At 36.9% G+C, this 20,954-nt stretch overlaps 2 protein-coding genes across 2 annotated transcripts in view; both read right to left on the minus strand.

The window, feature by feature from the left end:
- The window catches only part of LOC141286736 (leucine-rich repeat-containing protein 2-like), a 371,513-nt gene that overhangs the window by 157,975 nt on the left and 192,584 nt on the right, over positions 1–20,954 (minus strand). The gene's annotated exons all lie outside the window — the stretch shown is intronic.
- LOC141286965 (phospholipid phosphatase 1-like) lies at positions 161–19,763 on the minus strand. Its single transcript, XM_073819095.1, has 6 exons — positions 19,441–19,763; positions 15,762–15,913; positions 15,398–15,669; positions 5,437–5,494; positions 3,569–3,745; positions 161–3,498 (listed from the first exon to the last, which is right to left on the minus strand). Exons 1-6 carry the CDS (start codon positions 19,541–19,543, stop codon positions 3,379–3,381), a joined length of 882 nt encoding a protein of 293 aa, XP_073675196.1. The 5' UTR covers positions 19,544–19,763; the 3' UTR covers positions 161–3,378.

Consider the following 20,954-nt stretch of genomic DNA (forward strand, 5'->3'; position numbering starts at 1 on the left):
ACTCGATTGAATCGCGTTTCGAACAGGTTCGATTCGCGATTCATTCGAGTGAATCAAACTGACCAAAGCTTGAAACCAAAGACAAAATCTGACCGCTAGAGGCGCCGCTGAGGACAAAATGATTATGATGATTAGTTGGATATCAATAACTACACCACAGTTGGTCTGGCAGAGCTTTAATTGCAAGAAAATCCTTTACAGTACCATGTTTCATTGGGCCGCCAATGAATTCAAAACGAAGCAGCAAAAGGAAGATATTTTTGTACAAGATGCATACAAAGTACATATAAAGCTATTAAAGGCAAACACTGTTATTCAAGTGCTTGGATATTTACAGCTTGTGGTCTTTTAAAATAACAAAAAGCAACGTTAATTAAAAATAGCAATAAAATAACCATTTGCATTATTTGAGTTCAATGCAGTCAAAATGTCTCAAATTTGGCCCATACCTACTTTCCCCGTTTTCTTATGACAATTTGACACAATATTAAAAACAATTCATTCAAGCAACTGTAAACCATAGAAAAAAAGTGTCTTACAGTCAAGTATATAATCCATTGGTTTTAAGTTTTCATTTAACATTTAAAACATTAAAAAAGACATTTATACTTTATACTGCATTGATAGAAACGCTGGATTGTTTGATAGATATGGATGCATATGCTTTTATACAATAAAGGTTACAGAAGGGTGTTTTCTCAGCAGTGCCATAGAGGAACCATTTTTGGTTGCTAAAGAACCTTTCTGTGAACCATATTTTTTATTGTGAAGAACATTTTTCCACTATAATGCAATGATACGATGGCGTTTAAGTGCCACATAAAAAAAAAATCTAAGATTAGGAGATTAAAGTCATAATATTTGGAGAATAAAGTCAAAATATTATGAGAAAAAAAGTCTAAATATTTTGAGAATAAAGTCTAAATATTTTGACAAAGTTGAAATATTTAAACAATCAAGTAAAATTACAAGAATAAAGTTGAAATGTTTCGAGAATAAAGTCAAAGTATTTTGAGAATAAATTACTAGAATTAATTCGTAGCAATTACAAGTTTAAAGTTTTAATATTTTGAGAGTAATGCAGTGCAAATGGCCCGGATTGGGAGCACTGTGAGATATTTCAAAGTCTCAGCTTTCAAAATTAATTTTATAGCCAAATACAAACAATATGTCTACTACAATAATGTTTTTCATGCTCTTTAATGTGGCAAGACAGATCACTGTATTTGCCTCAGTTTAAATCAGTCATCTTTCTGATTACATTGAGACATTTCATTAAATGTTAAAAAAATTTAGTAAAAAAAACTTTATTCTCAAAACATTTATTCTTTATTCTCGAAATATTTTAACTTTTTTCTTGAAACATTTTAACTTTATTCTCAAAAAGTTTAGACTATTCTTGAAATATTTCGACTTTATTCTCTAATTATTTCAACTTTATTCTCATAATTTCATTTTTATTCTTGAAACATTTTCGACTTATATTCTTAAAAGATTTCGACCTTATTCTCGTAATTACGTCTTTATTCTTGAAACACTTCGACTTGATTCTTGAAATATTTGAAAAATTATTCTCGTAACATTTCGTCTTTGTTCTCAAAACTTTTCGACTTTATTCTCCAAATATTTTGATGCTATTCTCCGAACATTTCATCGTGATTTCATCTTTATTTTCGAAACATTTTTACTTTATTCTCATAATTTTGACTTTATTCTCATAATATTTTGTCTTTATTATCATAATATTTCAACTTTATTTTCAAAACATTTCGACTCGAAACACTTAGACTTTATTCTCGAAACATTTAGACTTCATTCTTGAAATATTTTGTCTTTATTCTCGTAATTTCATTTTTATTCTCGAAACATTTTCAACTTTATTCTTAAAACATTTCTACCTCATTCTCATAATTACGTCTTTATTCTCGTAATTTTTACTTCATTCTCGAAACATTTCGACGTTATTCTCAAAACACTTTGACATTTTTCCCAAAACATTTAGACTTTATTCTCAAAATATTTTGATGCTATTCTCCGAACATTTCATCGTAATTTCATCTTTATTTTCGAAACATTTTGACTTTATTCTCAAAGCAGTTCGACTTTATTCTCATAACATTTCTACTTTATTCTCATAATATTTCGTCTTTATTTTCAAAACATTTTGTCTTTATTCTCAAAACGTTTCGACTTCATTCTTGAAATATTTTGACTTTATTCTCGTAATTTCATTTTTATTCTCGAAACATTTTCGACTTTTTTCCTACCTCATTCTCGTAATTACGTATTTATTCTCGAAATATTTCGAAATATTAATTTTGTCTTTACTCTCTAAACACTTAGACTTTTTTCTCAAAACATTTAAACTTTATTCTCAAAACATTTCGACTTTATTTTTGAAACACTTTTACTTTATTCTCTAAACACTTCGACTTTATTCTCGTAACATTTTGACTTTATTCCCAAAACATTCAGACTTTATTCTCAAAATATTTAGTCTTTATTCTCGAAACATTTAGACTTTATTCTTGTAACATTTAGACTTTTTTGTAACATTTTGACTTAATTCTCAAAATATTTAAACTTAATATTTCGACTTTATTCTTGAAACATTTCAACTTCATTCTTAAAACATTTTGACCTTATTCTCATGATTTCGTCTTTATTTTCGAAAAAATTGAACTTTATTCTCAAATTATCATGACTTTAATCTCATATATATATATATATATATATATATATATATATATATTTTTTTTTTTTTTTTTTTTTACGTGGCACTTAAACTGTTGTACAATGGTTCTGTAAATGTTAACGATTCTTTGTGAAACCATCAATGCGAATGAAAAAGCCTTATTTTGATCTGTTTTGAGTGTGTTGAAAGAGCCATGTCATTTTAAAATCAAGTGGGAATACAGCAAACTGGATTCTTGAAGGCCCAGTAGGACCTAAAGCGCTCACTGCCTAGAGTGCACTACAGCAAAAGTTCAATATTTTCAACATTTAGTGGCATGATGGGAATGTTTTTCTTCTGTGGTCTTGTACTGCACCATTCCCAATGACATCCATGACTTACTGACACTACATACACTCTGAGTAGGAATCTTTAGTTACATAAATAACCCCATGAGGTCTGTAAATAAACACTGCCACATTCAGTGCAGTAACTGCGGAGAGTATAAATGCAGATTTGTTGCACTGCCACTGTATTTATCTTGATGATATTGTATTCGTCTCTACATCTGTGTGTTATGAAAAATGACCTTTTTCCCAGTTATATTATTAAACATGAAGTGAATCTGTTGTGGAAAAGATTGCTTGTTACATTAAGAGTGGAAAATCCACTGCGACTCCTTCCATTCATCAGTATTTTCTGTGTCACTCTGTGCTGCCGTAGTGGTTTGGCGGATCTGACGTCTCCTGAAGACTCGTGTGTGAGATCTCCTCATCTTTATTTGAGGTGCGTTTGGGGCTGAACAGATCCGACACAAAGAACACCTGCGTTGAGAGAGAGGTGTGTTGGTTACAGCATGGCATGCATGTATTAATGAGCGTCTGGTCTACTTACAGTGAACAGCGCCACTGCAGCTCCCTGCATGAGTCCAGTGAGAACGTCACTCCAGTGGTGTTTATAATCAGAGACACGCGACAGACCCACATAAAGAGACGCTGCGATGAAAGAGAACTGCAGAGTCGGCCGAACCAGTCGAGCCCAACCTGCCCTCAGTCTAGACTGGAGATAGAGCTGAAAAGAGAAATATATTAGTGTGTAAGACCACAAAACCAGTCTCCACAATACACTGTATGGGTCAAAATGATCGATTTTTCTTTTATGCCCAAAATACATTAGGATATTAAGTTAAGTTAAGATATTTTGTAAATGTCCTACCGTAATTATATCAAAAGTTATTTTTTTATTAGTAATATGCATTGCTAAGAACTTCATTTGGACAACTTTAAAGGTGATTTTCTCAATATTCACATTTTTTTGCACCCTCAGATTCCAGTTTTTAAAATAGTTGTATCTCAGCCAACTATTTGATTTTATGCTCGAAACATTTAGACTTTATTCTTGAAATTTTGACTTTATTATTTATATATTTCGACTTTATTCTCTAAACATTTCAACTTTATGCTCATAATTTAGACTTTATTCTTGAAACATTTCGACTTTATTCTCATAACATTTTCACTTTATTCTCGTATTTCGACTTCATTCTTGTAATATTTCGACTTTATTGTCTAAACATTTTAACTTCATTCTCATAATTTTGACTTTAATCTCTAAACATTTGGACTATTTTCAGAATTTCGATTTTATTCTCTAAACATTTTAACTTTATTCTCTTAATTTCGACTTTAATCTCTAAACATTTGGACTATTTTCAGAATTTCGATTTTATTCTCTAAACATTTTAACTTTATTCTCTTAATTTAAATTTTATTCTAATATTACTTCGACTTTATTCTCAAAACATTTTAACTTTATTCTCGTAATTTCGATTTAATTCTTGTAATTTCTACTTTAATCATTTTTACTATTTTCATAATTTCGACCTAAATTTTTTAAACATTTAGACTATTTTCATAATTTAGACTTTATTCTCAAAACATTTTGACTTTATTTTTTTAACATTTTGACTTTATTCTCGTAATTTTGACTTTATTCTCAAAAAAATTTGACTTTATTCTCAAAACATTTTGACTTTAATTTCTTTTGACTATTTTCATAATTTCTACTTAATTCTTCAAATATTTCAACTTTATTCTCGTAATATCGACTTTAATCTCTAAACATTTTGACTATTTTTATAAACTCGACTTTATTCTCTAAATAAATGTGGTCCTATCCTAACAAATCAATACATCAATGGAAAGCTTTTTTATTCAGCTTTCAGATGATATTTAAATCTCAATTTTAAAAAAAACCTCATCACATATATTTATACAATAATATACTGTGTATAATATACAGGTATTATCTAATTAAATATGCACAGTTTGAATACTAATTCTAAAACATAAATCTGAACTTCAGATAAAGCCAGGTTTGATATTCTAGTTTGATTTTGTCGTCATATTAGAGTTAAAGGTTTTTCCAGAGGGGATTTTGGAATTCTCTTTTTATCCCTCCATAAATCAGAAATCATATTTTCACCATGTTTTTAGGAGTGAAATGTTGTATCAATCAGTGTGAATGAAATATGAACAAACCTTCAGAATATAGAGAGGAATAAATCTGTATAGTTTGGTGTTTGTAATTGAAAAAACTTTAAATATATGGATTGGAATAGATGTAAATAGATAAAATGCAATCAAATAAATGTAAATTCTTAAAATAAGACACGTTAGTGCATAAAAAACACTGGTTTTGCCTGTAACATCTTGCCTTAAATATGATGAAACGGGTGAAATATTCTCATAAAAAACACTTACAGCGAGGAACAGCATACAGTACATGGAGAACGATGAGTGACCAGAATAAAAGGAAAGCCTGTCGGTTGAAGATTGTGCATCAAATTAGCAAATCAGATGGCAACCAGAACAGTGTTCTTTTCTAAATCAAACAATGCACTTGGGTTGTTGACATGACATGGCACTTTCACGTCTCTGTTTGGATTTTGGATTTCACTTGTCACCAGTGGACTAAAACTATTACAACAAGTCATGGTGAAAAATTTGGTAATTATAATTTCATATCAAATAAATAACACTATATGTGACCCTGGACCACAAATCCAGTCATAAGGTTAAATTTGACAAAACTGAGATTTATACATCATATGAAAGCTCAATAAATAAGCTCTCTATTGATGTATGGTTTGTTAGGATAGGACAATATTTGACTGAGATACATCTATTTGAAATCAGAAATCTGAGGATGCAAAAAAATCAAAAAGACTGAGAAAATCACCTTTAAAATTGTCCAAATTAGGTTCTTAACAATGCATATTACAAATAAAAAATTACATTTTGATATGTTTACAGTAGGAATTTTACAAAAAATCTTCATGGAACATGAACTTTACTTAATTTCTTAATGATTTTTGGCATAAAAGAAAAATCAAAAATTTTGACCCATGCAATGTATTTTTGGCTATTGCTACAAATATACCCCAGCGACTTAAGACTGGTTTTGTGCTCCAGGGTCACATATGAAAATGCGTGTCTAACAATGAAGATAAATGTCTCTCATGCTACTTGTATATTATTATCAGTTTGTTTGTTTTGTTATATTTGCTGTCACACTATAGGACAAATTTATGCTACCGTTGAGTAAAGATGTTAAACAATGAACAAAGCTTTGAAAAAGCTAGGAACCCTTTACATTTTCTCAAAGATCAGACTTCACGCTATATATACAGTCAAGCCCGTAATTATTCATACCCCTGGCAAATTCTGACTTAAAGTTACTTTTATTCAAACAGCATTTTTTTTTTGACTGGAAATGACACAGGCTTCTCCCAAAAGATAATAAGACGATGTACAAGAGGCATCATGGTGGAAAAATATATTTCTCAGCTTTTATTTACATTTGAACAAAAAGTGGCATGTCCAAAATTATTCATACCCTTTACAAACTGTCACAGTCTATGGGAAAATATAAAGTTCTGTACCATTCCAAATAGTCCAAGCTGTTCTAAAGTTTCCTAATTACCCTGATTCATTGGGGACAGCTTTGGGCATTTGGGAATCCCCTTTGGAAAAAACTTATTACACATTAACTTTAATATACCAACAAAACCAAACAAGAGTTTTAGACCTGGTTTTATTCAGTGTTCAGACTTAAGTTCTGGAAATGTATCCAAATTAGTGCATACTTAAGAAAACTTCAGAAAATGTGCAATAAAGATGCACTATTCACTATTCCCTATTGACCTGTATTGTTTTGCCTTAAATGCATCTTCCATGTCTTAAGAAAAAACAACAGTGGTTGTTTTCATTTCCAAACTGGTCAAATATTCGTTTTTCTGGTATGTTTTTATAATCAGTTCAGTTCTGACTCATTTCGTTACAATTTTCCCATCAACAAACACTTGGACAAGTGTCATCCCTGCTGGAAAAACCAGCATATGCTGGTTAGGTATGTTTTGGTGCTGGGATGCTGGTTTTAGCTGGTCCCTTGCTGGTTTATGCTGGTCCTTAGCTGGTTAATGCTGGTCCTTTGCTGGTTTATGCTGGTCATGTTGCTGGTTTATGCTGGTCTTTTGCTGGTTTATGCTGGTCCTTTGCTGGTTTATGCTGGTCCTTTGCTGGTTTATGCTGGTCATGTTGCTGGTTTATGCTGGTCATGTTGCTGGTTTATGCTGGTCATGTTGCTGGTTTATGCTGGTCCCTTGCTGGTTTATGCTGGTCCCTTGCTGGTTTATGCTGGTCATGTTGCTGGTTTATGCTGGTCATGTTGCTGGTTTATGCTGGTCATGTTGCTGGTTAATGCTGGTCCTTTGCTGGTTTATGCTGGTCATGTTGCTGGTTTATGCTGGTCCTTTGCTGGTTTATGCTGGTCCCTTGCTGGTTTATGCTGGTCCCTTGCTGGTTTATGCTGGTCATGTTGCTGGTTTATGCTGGTCATGTTGCTGGTTTATGCTGGTCATGTTGCTGGTTAATGCTGGTCCTTTGCTGGTTTATGCTGGTCATGTTGCTGGTTTATGCTGGTCCTTTGCTGGTTTATGCTGGTCCTTTGCTGGTTTATGCTGGTCCTTTGCTGGTTTATGCTGGTCATGTTGCTGGTTTATGCTGGTCATGTTGCTGGTTTATGCTGGTCATGTTGCTGGTTTATGCTGGTCATGTTGCTGGTTTATGCTGGTCCCTTGCTGGTTTATGCTGGTCCTTTGCTGGTTTATGCTGGTCATGTTGCTGGTTTATGCTGGTCATGTTGCTGGTTTATGCTGGTCATGTTGCTGGTTTATGCTGGTCCCTTGCTGGTTTATGCTGGTCCCTTGCTGGTTTATGCTGGTCATGTTGCTGGTTTATGCTGGTCATGTTGCTGGTTTATGCTGGTCATGTTGCTGGTTAATGCTGGTCCTTTGCTGGTTTATGCTGGTCCCTTGCTGTTTTATGCTGGTCATGTTGCTGGTTTATGCTGGTCATGTTGCTGGTTTATGCTGGTCATGTTGCTGGTTTATGCTGGTCATGTTGCTGGTTTATGCTGGTCCCTTGCTGGTTTATGCTGGTCCTTTGCTGGTTTATGCTGGTCATGTTGCTGGTTTATGCTGGTCATGTTGCTGGTTTATGCTGGTCATGTTGCTGGTTTATGCTGGTCATGTTGCTGGTTTATGCTGGTCATGTTGCTGGTTTATGCTGGTCATGTTGCTGGTTTATGCTGGTCCCTTGCTGGTTTATGCTGGTCCCTTGCTGGTTTATGCTGGTCATGTTGCTGGTTTATGCTGGTCATGTTGCTGGTTTATGCTGGTCATGTTGCTGGTTAATGCTGGTCCTTTGCTGGTTTATGCTGGTCATGTTGCTGGTTTATGCTGGTCCTTTGCTGGTTTATGCTGGTCCTTTGCTGGTTTATGCTGGTCCTTTGCTGGTTTATGCTGGTCATGTTGCTGGTTTATGCTGGTCATGTTGCTGGTTTATGCTGGTCATGTTGCTGGTTTATGCTGGTCATGTTGCTGGTTTATGCTGGTCCCTTGCTGGTTTATGCTGGTCCTTTGCTGGTTTATGCTGGTCATGTTGCTGGTTTATGCTGGTCATGTTGCTGGTTTATGCTGGTCATGTTGCTGGTTTATGCTGGTCCCTTGCTGGTTTATGCTGGTCCCTTGCTGGTTTATGCTGGTCATGTTGCTGGTTTATGCTGGTCATGTTGCTGGTTTATGCTGGTCCTTTGCTGGTTTATGCTGGTCCCTTGCTGGTTTATGCTGGTCATGTTGCTGGTTTATGCTGGTCATGTTGCTGGTTTATGCTGGTCATGTTGCTGGTTTATGCTGGTCATGTTGCTGGTTTATGCTGGTCCCTTGCTGGTTTATGCTGGTCCTTTGCTGGTTTATGCTGGTCATGTTGCTGGTTTATGCTGGTCATGTTGCTGGTTTATGCTGGTCATGTTGCTGGTTAATGCTGGTCCTTTGCTGGTTTATGCTGGTCATGTTGCTGGTTTATGCTGGTCCCTTGCTGGTTTATGCTGGTCCTTTGCTGGTTTATGCTGGTCCTTTGCTGGTTTATGCTGGTCATGTTGCTGGTTTATGCTGGTCATGTTGCTGGTTTATGCTGGTCCCTTGCTGGTTTATGCTGGTCCTTTGCTGGTTTATGCTGGTCATGTTGCTGGTTTATGCTGGTCATGTTGCTGGTTTATGCTGGTCATGTTGCTGGTTAATGCTGGTCCTTTGCTGGTTTATGCTGGTCATGTTGCTGGTTTATGCTGGTCATGTTGCTGGTTTATGCTGGTCATGTTGCTGGTTTATGCTGGTCATGTTGCTGGTTTATGCTGGTCCCTTGCTGGTTTATGCTGGTCCTTTGCTGGTTTATGCTGGTCATGTTGCTGGTTTATGCTGGTCATGTTGCTGGTTTATGCTGGTCATGTTGCTGGTTTATGCTGGTCCTTTGCTGGTTTATGCTGGTCTTTTGCTGGTTTATGCTGGTCCTTTGCTGGTTTATGCTGGTCCTTTGCTGGTTTATGCTGGTCATGTTGCTGGTTTATGCTGGTCATGTTGCTGGTTTATGCTGGTCATGTTGCTGGTTTATGCTGGTCCCTTGCTGGTTTATGCTGGTCCCTTGCTGGTTTATGCTGGTCATGTTGCTGGTTTATGCTGGTCATGTTGCTGGTTTATGCTGGTCATGTTGCTGGTTAATGCTGGTCCTTTGCTGGTTTATGCTGGTCATGTTGCTGGTTTATGCTGGTCCTTTGCTGGTTTATGCTGGTCCCTTGCTGGTTTATGCTGGTCCCTTGCTGGTTTATGCTGGTCATGTTGCTGGTTTATGCTGGTCATGTTGCTGGTTTATGCTGGTCATGTTGCTGGTTAATGCTGGTCCTTTGCTGGTTTATGCTGGTCATGTTGCTGGTTTATGCTGGTCCTTTGCTGGTTTATGCTGGTCCTTTGCTGGTTTATGCTGGTCCTTTGCTGGTTTATGCTGGTCATGTTGCTGGTTTATGCTGGTCATGTTGCTGGTTTATGCTGGTCATGTTGCTGGTTTATGCTGGTCATGTTGCTGGTTTATGCTGGTCCCTTGCTGGTTTATGCTGGTCCTTTGCTGGTTTATGCTGGTCATGTTGCTGGTTTATGCTGGTCATGTTGCTGGTTTATGCTGGTCATGTTGCTGGTTTATGCTGGTCCCTTGCTGGTTTATGCTGGTCCCTTGCTGGTTTATGCTGGTCATGTTGCTGGTTTATGCTGGTCATGTTGCTGGTTTATGCTGGTCATGTTGCTGGTTAATGCTGGTCCTTTGCTGGTTTATGCTGGTCCCTTGCTGTTTTATGCTGGTCATGTTGCTGGTTTATGCTGGTCATGTTGCTGGTTTATGCTGGTCATGTTGCTGGTTTATGCTGGTCATGTTGCTGGTTTATGCTGGTCCCTTGCTGGTTTATGCTGGTCCTTTGCTGGTTTATGCTGGTCATGTTGCTGGTTTATGCTGGTCATGTTGCTGGTTTATGCTGGTCATGTTGCTGGTTTATGCTGGTCATGTTGCTGGTTTATGCTGGTCATGTTGCTGGTTTATGCTGGTCATGTTGCTGGTTTATGCTGGTCCCTTGCTGGTTTATGCTGGTCCCTTGCTGGTTTATGCTGGTCATGTTGCTGGTTTATGCTGGTCATGTTGCTGGTTTATGCTGGTCATGTTGCTGGTTAATGCTGGTCCTTTGCTGGTTTATGCTGGTCATGTTGCTGGTTTATGCTGGTCCTTTGCTGGTTTATGCTGGTCCTTTGCTGGTTTATGCTGGTCCTTTGCTGGTTTATGCTGGTCATGTTGCTGGTTTATGCTGGTCATGTTGCTGGTTTATGCTGGTCATGTTGCTGGTTTATGCTGGTCATGTTGCTGGTTTATGCTGGTCCCTTGCTGGTTTATGCTGGTCCTTTGCTGGTTTATGCTGGTCATGTTGCTGGTTTATGCTGGTCATGTTGCTGGTTTATGCTGGTCATGTTGCTGGTTTATGCTGGTCCCTTGCTGGTTTATGCTGGTCCCTTGCTGGTTTATGCTGGTCATGTTGCTGGTTTATGCTGGTCATGTTGCTGGTTTATGCTGGTCCTTTGCTGGTTTATGCTGGTCCCTTGCTGGTTTATGCTGGTCATGTTGCTGGTTTATGCTGGTCATGTTGCTGGTTTATGCTGGTCATGTTGCTGGTTTATGCTGGTCATGTTGCTGGTTTATGCTGGTCCCTTGCTGGTTTATGCTGGTCCTTTGCTGGTTTATGCTGGTCATGTTGCTGGTTTATGCTGGTCATGTTGCTGGTTTATGCTGGTCATGTTGCTGGTTAATGCTGGTCCTTTGCTGGTTTATGCTGGTCATGTTGCTGGTTTATGCTGGTCCCTTGCTGGTTTATGCTGGTCCTTTGCTGGTTTATGCTGGTCCTTTGCTGGTTTATGCTGGTCATGTTGCTGGTTTATGCTGGTCATGTTGCTGGTTTATGCTGGTCCCTTGCTGGTTTATGCTGGTCCTTTGCTGGTTTATGCTGGTCATGTTGCTGGTTTATGCTGGTCATGTTGCTGGTTTATGCTGGTCATGTTGCTGGTTAATGCTGGTCCTTTGCTGGTTTATGCTGGTCATGTTGCTGGTTTATGCTGGTCATGTTGCTGGTTTATGCTGGTCATGTTGCTGGTTTATGCTGGTCATGTTGCTGGTTTATGCTGGTCCCTTGCTGGTTTATGCTGGTCCTTTGCTGGTTTATGCTGGTCATGTTGCTGGTTTATGCTGGTCATGTTGCTGGTTTATGCTGGTCATGTTGCTGGTTTATGCTGGTCCCTTGCTGGTTTATGCTGGTCCCTTGCTGGTTTATGCTGGTCATGTTGCTGGTTTATGCTGGTCATGTTGCTGGTTTATGCTGGTCATGTTGCTGGTTTATGCTGGTCCTTTGCTGGTTTATGCTGGTCCCTTGCTGGTTTATGCTGGTCATGTTGCTGGTTTATGCTGGTCATGTTGCTGGTTTATGCTGGTCATGTTGCTGGTTTATGCTGGTCATGTTGCTGGTTTATGCTGGTCCCTTGCTGGTTTATGCTGGTCATGTTGCTGGTTTATGCTGGTCATGTTGCTGGTTTATGCTGGTCATGTTGCTGGTTTATGCTGGTCATGTTGCTGGTTTATGCTGGTCATGTTGCTGGTTTATGCTGGTCATGTTGCTGGTTTATGCTGGTCCCTTGCTGGTTTATGCTGGTCCCTTGCTGGTTTATGCTGGTCATGTTGCTGGTTTATGCTGGTCATGTTGCTGGTTTATGCTGGTCATGTTGCTGGTTTATGCTGGTCCTGTTGCTGGTTTATGCTGGTCATGTTGCTGGTTTATGCTGGTCCTGTTGCTGGTTTATGCTGGTCCTTTGCTGGTTTATGCTGGTCCTTTGCTGGTTTATGCTGGTCATGTTGCTGGTTTATGCTGGTCATGTTGCTGGTTTATGCTGGTCATGTTGCTGGTTTATGCTGGTCATGTTGCTGGTTTATGCTGGTCCCTTGCTGGTTTATGCTGGTCCTTTGCTGGTTTATGCTGGTCATGTTGCTGGTTTATGCTGGTCATGTTGCTGGTTTATGCTGGTCATGTTGCTGGTTTATGCTGGTCCCTTGCTGGTTTATGCTGGTCCCTTGCTGGTTTATGCTGGTCATGTTGCTGGTTTATGCTGGTCATGTTGCTGGTTTATGCTGGTCCTTTGCTGGTTTATGCTGGTCCCTTGCTGGTTTATGCTGGTCATGTTGCTGGTTTATGCTGGTCATGTTGCTGGTTTATGCTGGTCATGTTGCTGGTTTATGCTGGTCATGTTGCTGGTTTATGCTGGTCATGTTGCTGGTTTATGCTGGTCCTTTGCTGGTTTATGCTGGTCCCTTGCTGGTTTATGCTGGTCATGTTGCTGGTTTATGCTGGTCATGTTGCTGGTTTATGCTGGTCATGTTGCTGGTTTATGCTGGTCATGTTGCTGGTTTATGCTGGTCCCTTGCTGGTTTATGCTGGTCCTTTGCTGGTTTATGCTGGTCATGTTGCTGGTTTATGCTGGTCATGTTGCTGGTTTATGCTGGTCATGTTGCTGGTTAATGCTGGTCCTTTGCTGGTTTATGCTGGTCATGTTGCTGGTTTATGCTGGTCCCTTGCTGGTTTATGCTGGTCCTTTGCTGGTTTATGCTGGTCCTTTGCTGGTTTATGCTGGTCATGTTGCTGGTTTATGCTGGTCATGTTGCTGGTTTATGCTGGTCATGTTGCTGGTTTATGCTGGTCCCTTGCTGGTTTATGCTGGTCCTTTGCTGGTTTATGCTGGTCATGTTGCTGGTTTATGCTGGTCATGTTGCTGGTTTATGCTGGTCATGTTGCTGGTTAATGCTGGTCCTTTGCTGGTTTATGCTGGTCATGTTGCTGGTTTATGCTGGTCATGTTGCTGGTTTATGCTGGTCATGTTGCTGGTTTATGCTGGTCATGTTGCTGGTTTATGCTGGTCCCTTGCTGGTTTATGCTGGTCCTTTGCTGGTTTATGCTGGTCATGTTGCTGGTTAATGCTGGTCCTTTGCTGGTTTATGCTGGTCATGTTGCTGGTTTATGCTGGTCCCTTGCTGGTTTATGCTGGTCCTTTGCTGGTTATGCTGGTCCTTAGCTGGTTAATGCTGGTCCTTTGCTGGTTTATGCTGGTCATGTTGCTGGTCAAGGACCAGCATAAACCAGCAAAGGACCAGCATTAACCAGCAACATGACCAGCATAAACCAGCAAAGGACCAGCATAAACCAGCTAAAACCAGCATCCCAGCACCAAAACATACCTAACCAGCATATGTTGGTTTTTTCAGCAGGGATGTCCAAAATTATTTATACCCTTTGCAAACTGTCACAGTCTACGGGAAAATGCAAAGTTCTATACAATTCCAAATAGTCCAAGCTGTTCTAAAGCATCATAATTACCCTGATTCATTGGGAACAGCTGTTTTAATCAACTCAACAGGTGAAAAACATAATCTCTGCTGTTGGTTTGTGGACAGTCATGACTAATGGCTGAGACAAAGGAGCTCACTGAGGACCAGTGGCTGCGCATTGTGGCTGCTCACAAGTCATGAAAGGACTATAAAACCATATCTAAATGTTTTGAAGTTCCAGAGGCTACAGTGCAAAGTATTATTAAAAAATGCAAGACGTTCCACACTGTGAAAAATCTCAGAGGATGTGGTCGGAAGCCAAAAGTGACACCTGTGCTGGCCAGGAGGATAGTGAGAGAGGTATAAAGAATCCAAGGATCACCACCAAGGCCCTGATGAATTTGGGCTCTGCTGGTGGAACATCTCAAGGCAGACAGTCCAACGGACACTGAACACCGCTGGGCTACACAGACGCAGACCAAGGAGGACACCACTTCTCCAGATAAGGCACACAAAGCCTGCTTGGCCTTTGCAAATGCTCATCTGGACAAAGAAGACGACTTCTGGTCTTCTGTTTTAAGGTCAGATAAAAAAACTGAATTGTTTGGCCACAATGATGTAGCCTTCATTTGGCGTAAAAAAGGAGAAGCCTTCAACCCTAAGAACACCATCCCCACTGTTAAGCATGGTGGTGGGAACCTAATGTTTTTGGGGTGTTTTTCAGCCGGTGGACCAGGGAACCTAATCACAGTAAACGGCACCATGAAAAAGGAGCAATACATCAAAAGTCTCAACAACAACATCAGGCAGTCTGTAGAGAAACTTGGCCTTGGGCACCAGTGGACATTTCAGCACGACAACGACCCAAAACACACAGCAAAAGTGGTGAAGAAATGGTTAGCAGACAAAAACATTAACGTTTTGCAGTGGCCCAGCCAGAGTCCTGACTTAAATCCAATTGAGAATCTGTGGAGGAGCTGAAGATCAGGGTGATGGCAAGGAGACCCTCCAACCTGAAAGAGCTGGAGCTTATCGCTAAAGATGAATGGGCAAAAATACCAGTGGAGGCATGCAAAAAGCTGCTCAGCAATTATAGGAAGCGTTTGATTGCTGTAATAGCCAATAAAGGCTTTTCAATTGATTATTGAGAAGGGTATGAATAATTTTGGACATGCCACTTTTTGTTCAAACGTAAATAAAAGATGATGCCTTTTGGGAGACGTCTGTGTCATTTCCGGTCAAAAAAAAAAAAAAAACTTGCTGGTTGAATAAAAGTAACTTTAAATCAGAGTTTGCCAGAGGTATAAATAATTTCGGGCTTGACTGTATATATGCATTTCTTCTACAAAAAAAGTTTTAGTGCATGACTTGATCATATTGCACCGTAATATTTGAGTAAAGAAACGCATGCATTGCATTGTTGTGCACTCACCGGCCTTCATTGGTGAAGACTGGATCTCCTGTGCAATTGAAGTTCTCAATATACCCTGATTTACAATCAATGAGGTTCCAGTGTGGTTTACACACAGTCAGGAAGTGCGGCCGCAGTCGGCCGATGGTGTATTTGGCGATATCAGTCAGCGACTGGCTCAACGCCGCTCCAAACACGAATGATCCCACAGCCTTGTAAACACACGCTACATACTCATAACTGAAGGAAGCTCTGGAGCGCAGATATATGGAAAAACACTCACCGAAGATTATCTGTGGTGAAGAGAAATAAAATGCATGAAGTTTTGATCAACTGTATTGACTCTTTAGTAAAGTACTGGTTAAAAAAGCAATTGGATACTTACTACCAACAGTGTGAATGGAATTATTATTCCCATCAGTAACTGGTAGGATATGGTATCTTCTTTAAACGGGTACCTGATGGAGTCATCGCTGCAGAAAAAGCCTCTTTTGAACGGCGTGTGCTGAATATTCAATATCGCAAATGGAAGCCCAGCTGCAACAAAGACAGAAACCACAATATGAAGCGTCATAGTTTTATTTATATCACAACATGGGGTTTATTACAAGTGTTCCCTGCTGTAATCTATCTTAAAGTTTTGTTCTCATCTTAGTTATACTTAACAATACTTCATTACAGTACTTAAGTATTTTTTGGGAGTATCTGTACTTTATCTGTACAGTTTTTATTTTTCAGCCTCCTTTTACTTTTACTCCACTTCATTTCCTAATTAAAATGTATACTTTTACTCTGATACATTTCCCCAAAGCATATTCACTACTTCCTACAAAATAGTCAGAAGTCAGGATCTCAGTCAGAATTGCGAGATATTAATTCGCAACCGTGAGAAAAAGGTTATCTTTTTCTTAATTTTGCACAACTGTATGAAAAAAAATATCTCACAAAAGTACTGCGTTCTATCTAGAAAGTGTTTGCTCACAAAAAAATTGCCTTTCCCTCAAAAAATGTTTTTTTTTTTCGTCACAAAAGTTTTTGTGAGCAAACACAAAGTTTATCAACTCATAATTCTGACTTTTTATATCAGAAAAAAGTCTGAATTGCGAGATAAAACTCAGAATTCTGACTTTTTTCTTTTTAGAAATTGATGATATAAACTCAATTTGTGAGGGAAATAAATAATTTTCCTCACAAATGCGAGTTTGTATATCGCAATTCTGTTTTCTTGCAATTGCAAGTTTGTATCTCACAAATCTGACTTTTTCCTCACAAATGCATGTTTTTTCTCAGAAATGGATGATATAAACAGTTGTGTGAAATAAAGTCAGAATTGCAATATAAACTCATAATTCTGACTTTTTTCTCAGAAATGGATGACATAAACTTTAAATTAAAAAAAAAATAGCATTTACTTGTAATTTTACTCTCAATTCTTAAGTACATTTAAGATAAATAAAAACACTTTTTGTACTTAAGTACAACAAATATCACATACTTTAAGACTTTTACTCAAGTAATATTCTAAACGGTGACTTCAACTTCTACCAAAGTGGTTTTCTGGTTAAAAATCAGTACTTTTACTTAAGAATTGCTTTCAGGTACTTTATACACCACTGATGGTTTGTTAGGATAGGACAATATTTGGCTGAGATACTACTGTTTAAAAATCGGCAAAAAAATCCAAATATTGAGAAAATCGCCTTCAAAGTTGTCCAAATGAAGTTCTTAGCAATGCATATTACTAATAAAAAATGCGTTTGATATATTTATAGTAGGAAATTTACAAAATATCTTCATGGAACATGATCTTTACTCAATATCCTAATGATTTTTGGCATAATTCTGACCCAAACAATGTATTTTTGGTTATTGCTACAAATATACCCGTGCTACTTAAGACTACACACTATTAGAGAAGAACAGCATCTCTGTGCACATTCTGCTGAGGAGAGACACTAATGCAAAATAATAAATTACTTCATGCTATTACTCAACAATAGAGGTATTCTGTGTCACCAGACTAGTCTTATTATTCTGGCATTCATTTGTCCAGTGAATTCCCTACTGTTGCCATTAATTGAGTTAGGAATCACAGTCTTTCCACTGAAGATTTTCCCTTATGCATGATCTAATAATGCACATAATATAGAGCTAACAGTGGCTTGGGTATCTGGAATATGTTGCATGTAAAGTAGGTTTACTAGCCTACTATATGTGCTTTTGTGAACAAAAAAAAATATATATATATATAATAAAAAATAAAGTCCCAGCAAACAGGGAATGTTCTCAGAATGTTTTGACAAAGTTATGAAGAAATGTTCTTCCAGTAACATTAGTACATTTGTTTAAAGTTGTCTGCTCTTAAATATCTAGGCAAATTTAAGACCTTTTTAAGACCAAGAAAAGAAAATACACCACTTTTGTCATTTTCCAGCACAAATGTCTAAAGATTCTTAAATCAAGATATGTTTATTTAACAAGCAGAATGATAAGATAAGTCTTGTTTTTTGAGAAATTGATCAAAATGACTTATCTATTCTATTCTCATCTATTTAATTCAACATTCATTTTTTGTAATCAACATTTAATGCCATTACTTTATGAATTCAAGACTTTCTAGTCTGATTTAAGACCTCTTAAGTAGACGAATTAAGACTTTAAGACCTTCTTTATACCTGCAGAAAATGTTATTACTTACAAAATGATCAAATTGGTCAATTTTTTTCTTTTATGCCAAAAATCATTAGGATATTAAGATCATGTTCCATGAAGATACCTTGTAAATTTCCTACTGTAAATATATCGAAACTTAATTTTTGATTAGTAATATGCATTGCTAAGAACTTCATTTGGACAACTTTAATGGTGATTTTCTCAATATTTAGATTTTTTTGCACCCTCAGATTTTGAAATAGTTGTTTTTCAGCCAAATATTGTCCTATTCTAACAAACCATACATTAATGAAAAGCTTATTTATCTCCAAAAAATTGTTTGTTGTCACAAATGATTCTAGTCACACTTTAGATTATAGTCCAATTCTCACTCTTTACTAACTATGAACTGTGACTTTTGCCTCAATATGCCCCTAATTGCAATTGCAATTGCAATATAAACTCATAATTCAGACTTTTTTTCAGAAAATGGATGATATAAACTCACAATTGCGGGAAAAAAATGCATTTACTTGTACTTCTACATTAAAGATTTAAAAAAAAAAATACTTTTTGTACTTAAGTACAATAAATATCACATACAAAGACTTTTACTCAAGTAATATTCTAAACGTGACTTCAACTTCTACCAAAGTCATTTTCTTCTAAGATATCTGTCCTTTTACTTAAGCATGACTTTCAGGTACTTTATACACCACTGATGGTTTGTTAGAATAGGACAATATTTGGCTAATATACTACTATAATTACAAAAAAAATAATCCCTTACTTTACTTTTTCAAGGGAAACAGTACTTACACCCAAGATACACCCAACACTGATTACATTACTTTTACTTTTCTTACAGTACCTTTCCAAAGTAGTCTTAAATGACAACAAAACGTTGCCTTAATGTTTTCTCTAGCATTTGCAAAACCAAGAAAAATGTTTTAAAACTATTAAAAGATAAAAATAACATTGACAAAACGTTCTTTGAACATTTTTGTTCGCTGGGCTATTTTTACAGTAGGGCTATAATGTAAACACAACTTCTTTGTGAACATTAGTATAGCCTACAGTTGTGCTTTTATCTCACCTGATAAAAGAAGCTAAAGAATTATATCTCGATACAAGCTTGTACTGTTTTTTCTGAGTAATAATAGTTTGTATTTGAGCTCGTAATGTAAATATACAGTGACGTATGAATAGCCCATATTATTGAATATGCGACTGAAATAAATGTTTCATCGATGTGCGGAACTGAAACAATGTTCGTGCGAGCTGTTAGAATCTCAAGCATTGACAGAAACAACGCAGATTTGTTCAACAAAATCACAGGATACCAAGGAAGGCCAGACATCTGTAAGAGTTTCCATCAGGACTGTTTTGACTGAATGTGAATGAACTCTTACCGAGCAGCAGACAGCCGACATCCACACAAATGCTGAAGATTCCTTTATTCTCGAACATTCTCAGTTCCGCAAACACACTTCTGGAGTCTTTACAGTTGAGCATTTATTTACATCAGATACAATAGCAACGATGCGGCTCTTTAACTTATTCTCAGGAACGCATAGGTTAAACCGGAGGTAACCTTAATCTGATCATCGAGTGTAGAAACAGCCGGATGCTTCTCTGATCACTTTTCCAGTGTTTTTCGTTATAAACGAGCGTGAATCATGAGTTTCACGACGGTGGTCCGATGTATGTCGCCGTTAGATCTCCGGTTACTTCATATCGCATGATGGTGAGGTCAATCCCTCCGTTTGTCAATCATCTACAGGCTCCGCCCACCGCTTCCTCTTCCTCAGCAGAATCGCTGCTGCTTTAAATAGAGCAGCTTCTGCATTCTCATTCATGTTTCATAACACTCACAATACTATCTACATTTCAATAAACAAACCACATTAAGTCAAGTCACCTTTATTTACATAACCACTTATACAATGCACATTGTTTCAAAGCAGCTTTAGTAATAAACAGGAAAGTAACAGTATTTAAATGATTTAATACATTTAAATATCATTTGACAAGATTCAAATTTTGACTAAGAGATTTAAGTGTTGGTCATTTTTGTTCTAGTAATAGATTTAAATATCGGTATGTTCTGTTCATTTCAAGACTTGAATATCGGTTGGTTTTGTTCAGTTAAGAGGTTTAAACATTGTCTGATTTTGTTTGAATAAAATATATAAATATCAGTCAGTTTTGTTCAATTAAGAGACTTACATATTTGGTTGGTTTTGTTCTAGTAATAGATTGAAATATTGTCCGGTTTTGTTTGATTAAAGGACATAAATATCGGTCGGTTTTGTTCAATTAGGAGATTTTGATTTCAAGATTTAAATGTCAACTGGTTTTGTTCAATTAAAAAAGAGGTTTAAATATTGTCTCATTTTGTTTGATTAAAATACATAAATATCGGCTGGTTTTGTTCAATTAAGAGAATTAAATATTGCTTGTTTTGTTCTAGTAATAGATATTGGCTAGTTTTGTTTGATTAAAATACATAAATATCGTCTGGTTTTGTATGATTAGAAAATTTAAATATAGGTCGTTTTGTTCTAGTAATAGATTTGAATTTCGACCAGTTTTGTTTGATTAAAATACATAAATATCGTCTGGTTTTGTTCAATTAAGGGAATTAAATATTGCTTGTTTTGTTCTAGTAATAGATATTGGCTAGTTTTGTTTGATTAAAATACATAAATATCGTCTGGTTTTGTATGATTAGAAAATTTAAATATTGGTTGTTTTGTTCTAGTAATAGATTTAAATATTGGCAAACTTTGTCTGAATAAAAGACCAAAATATCGGTTGGTATTGTTCAATTAAGAGATGTAAATATTGGTTGTTTTGTTCTAGTAATAGATTTGAATATCGACCAGTTTTGTTTGATTAAAATACATAAATATCGTCTGGTTTT

Source organism: Garra rufa, chromosome 15 (assembly GCF_049309525.1).
Source record: "Garra rufa chromosome 15, GarRuf1.0, whole genome shotgun sequence".
NCBI classification, from domain to species: domain Eukaryota; kingdom Metazoa; phylum Chordata; class Actinopteri; order Cypriniformes; family Cyprinidae; genus Garra; species Garra rufa.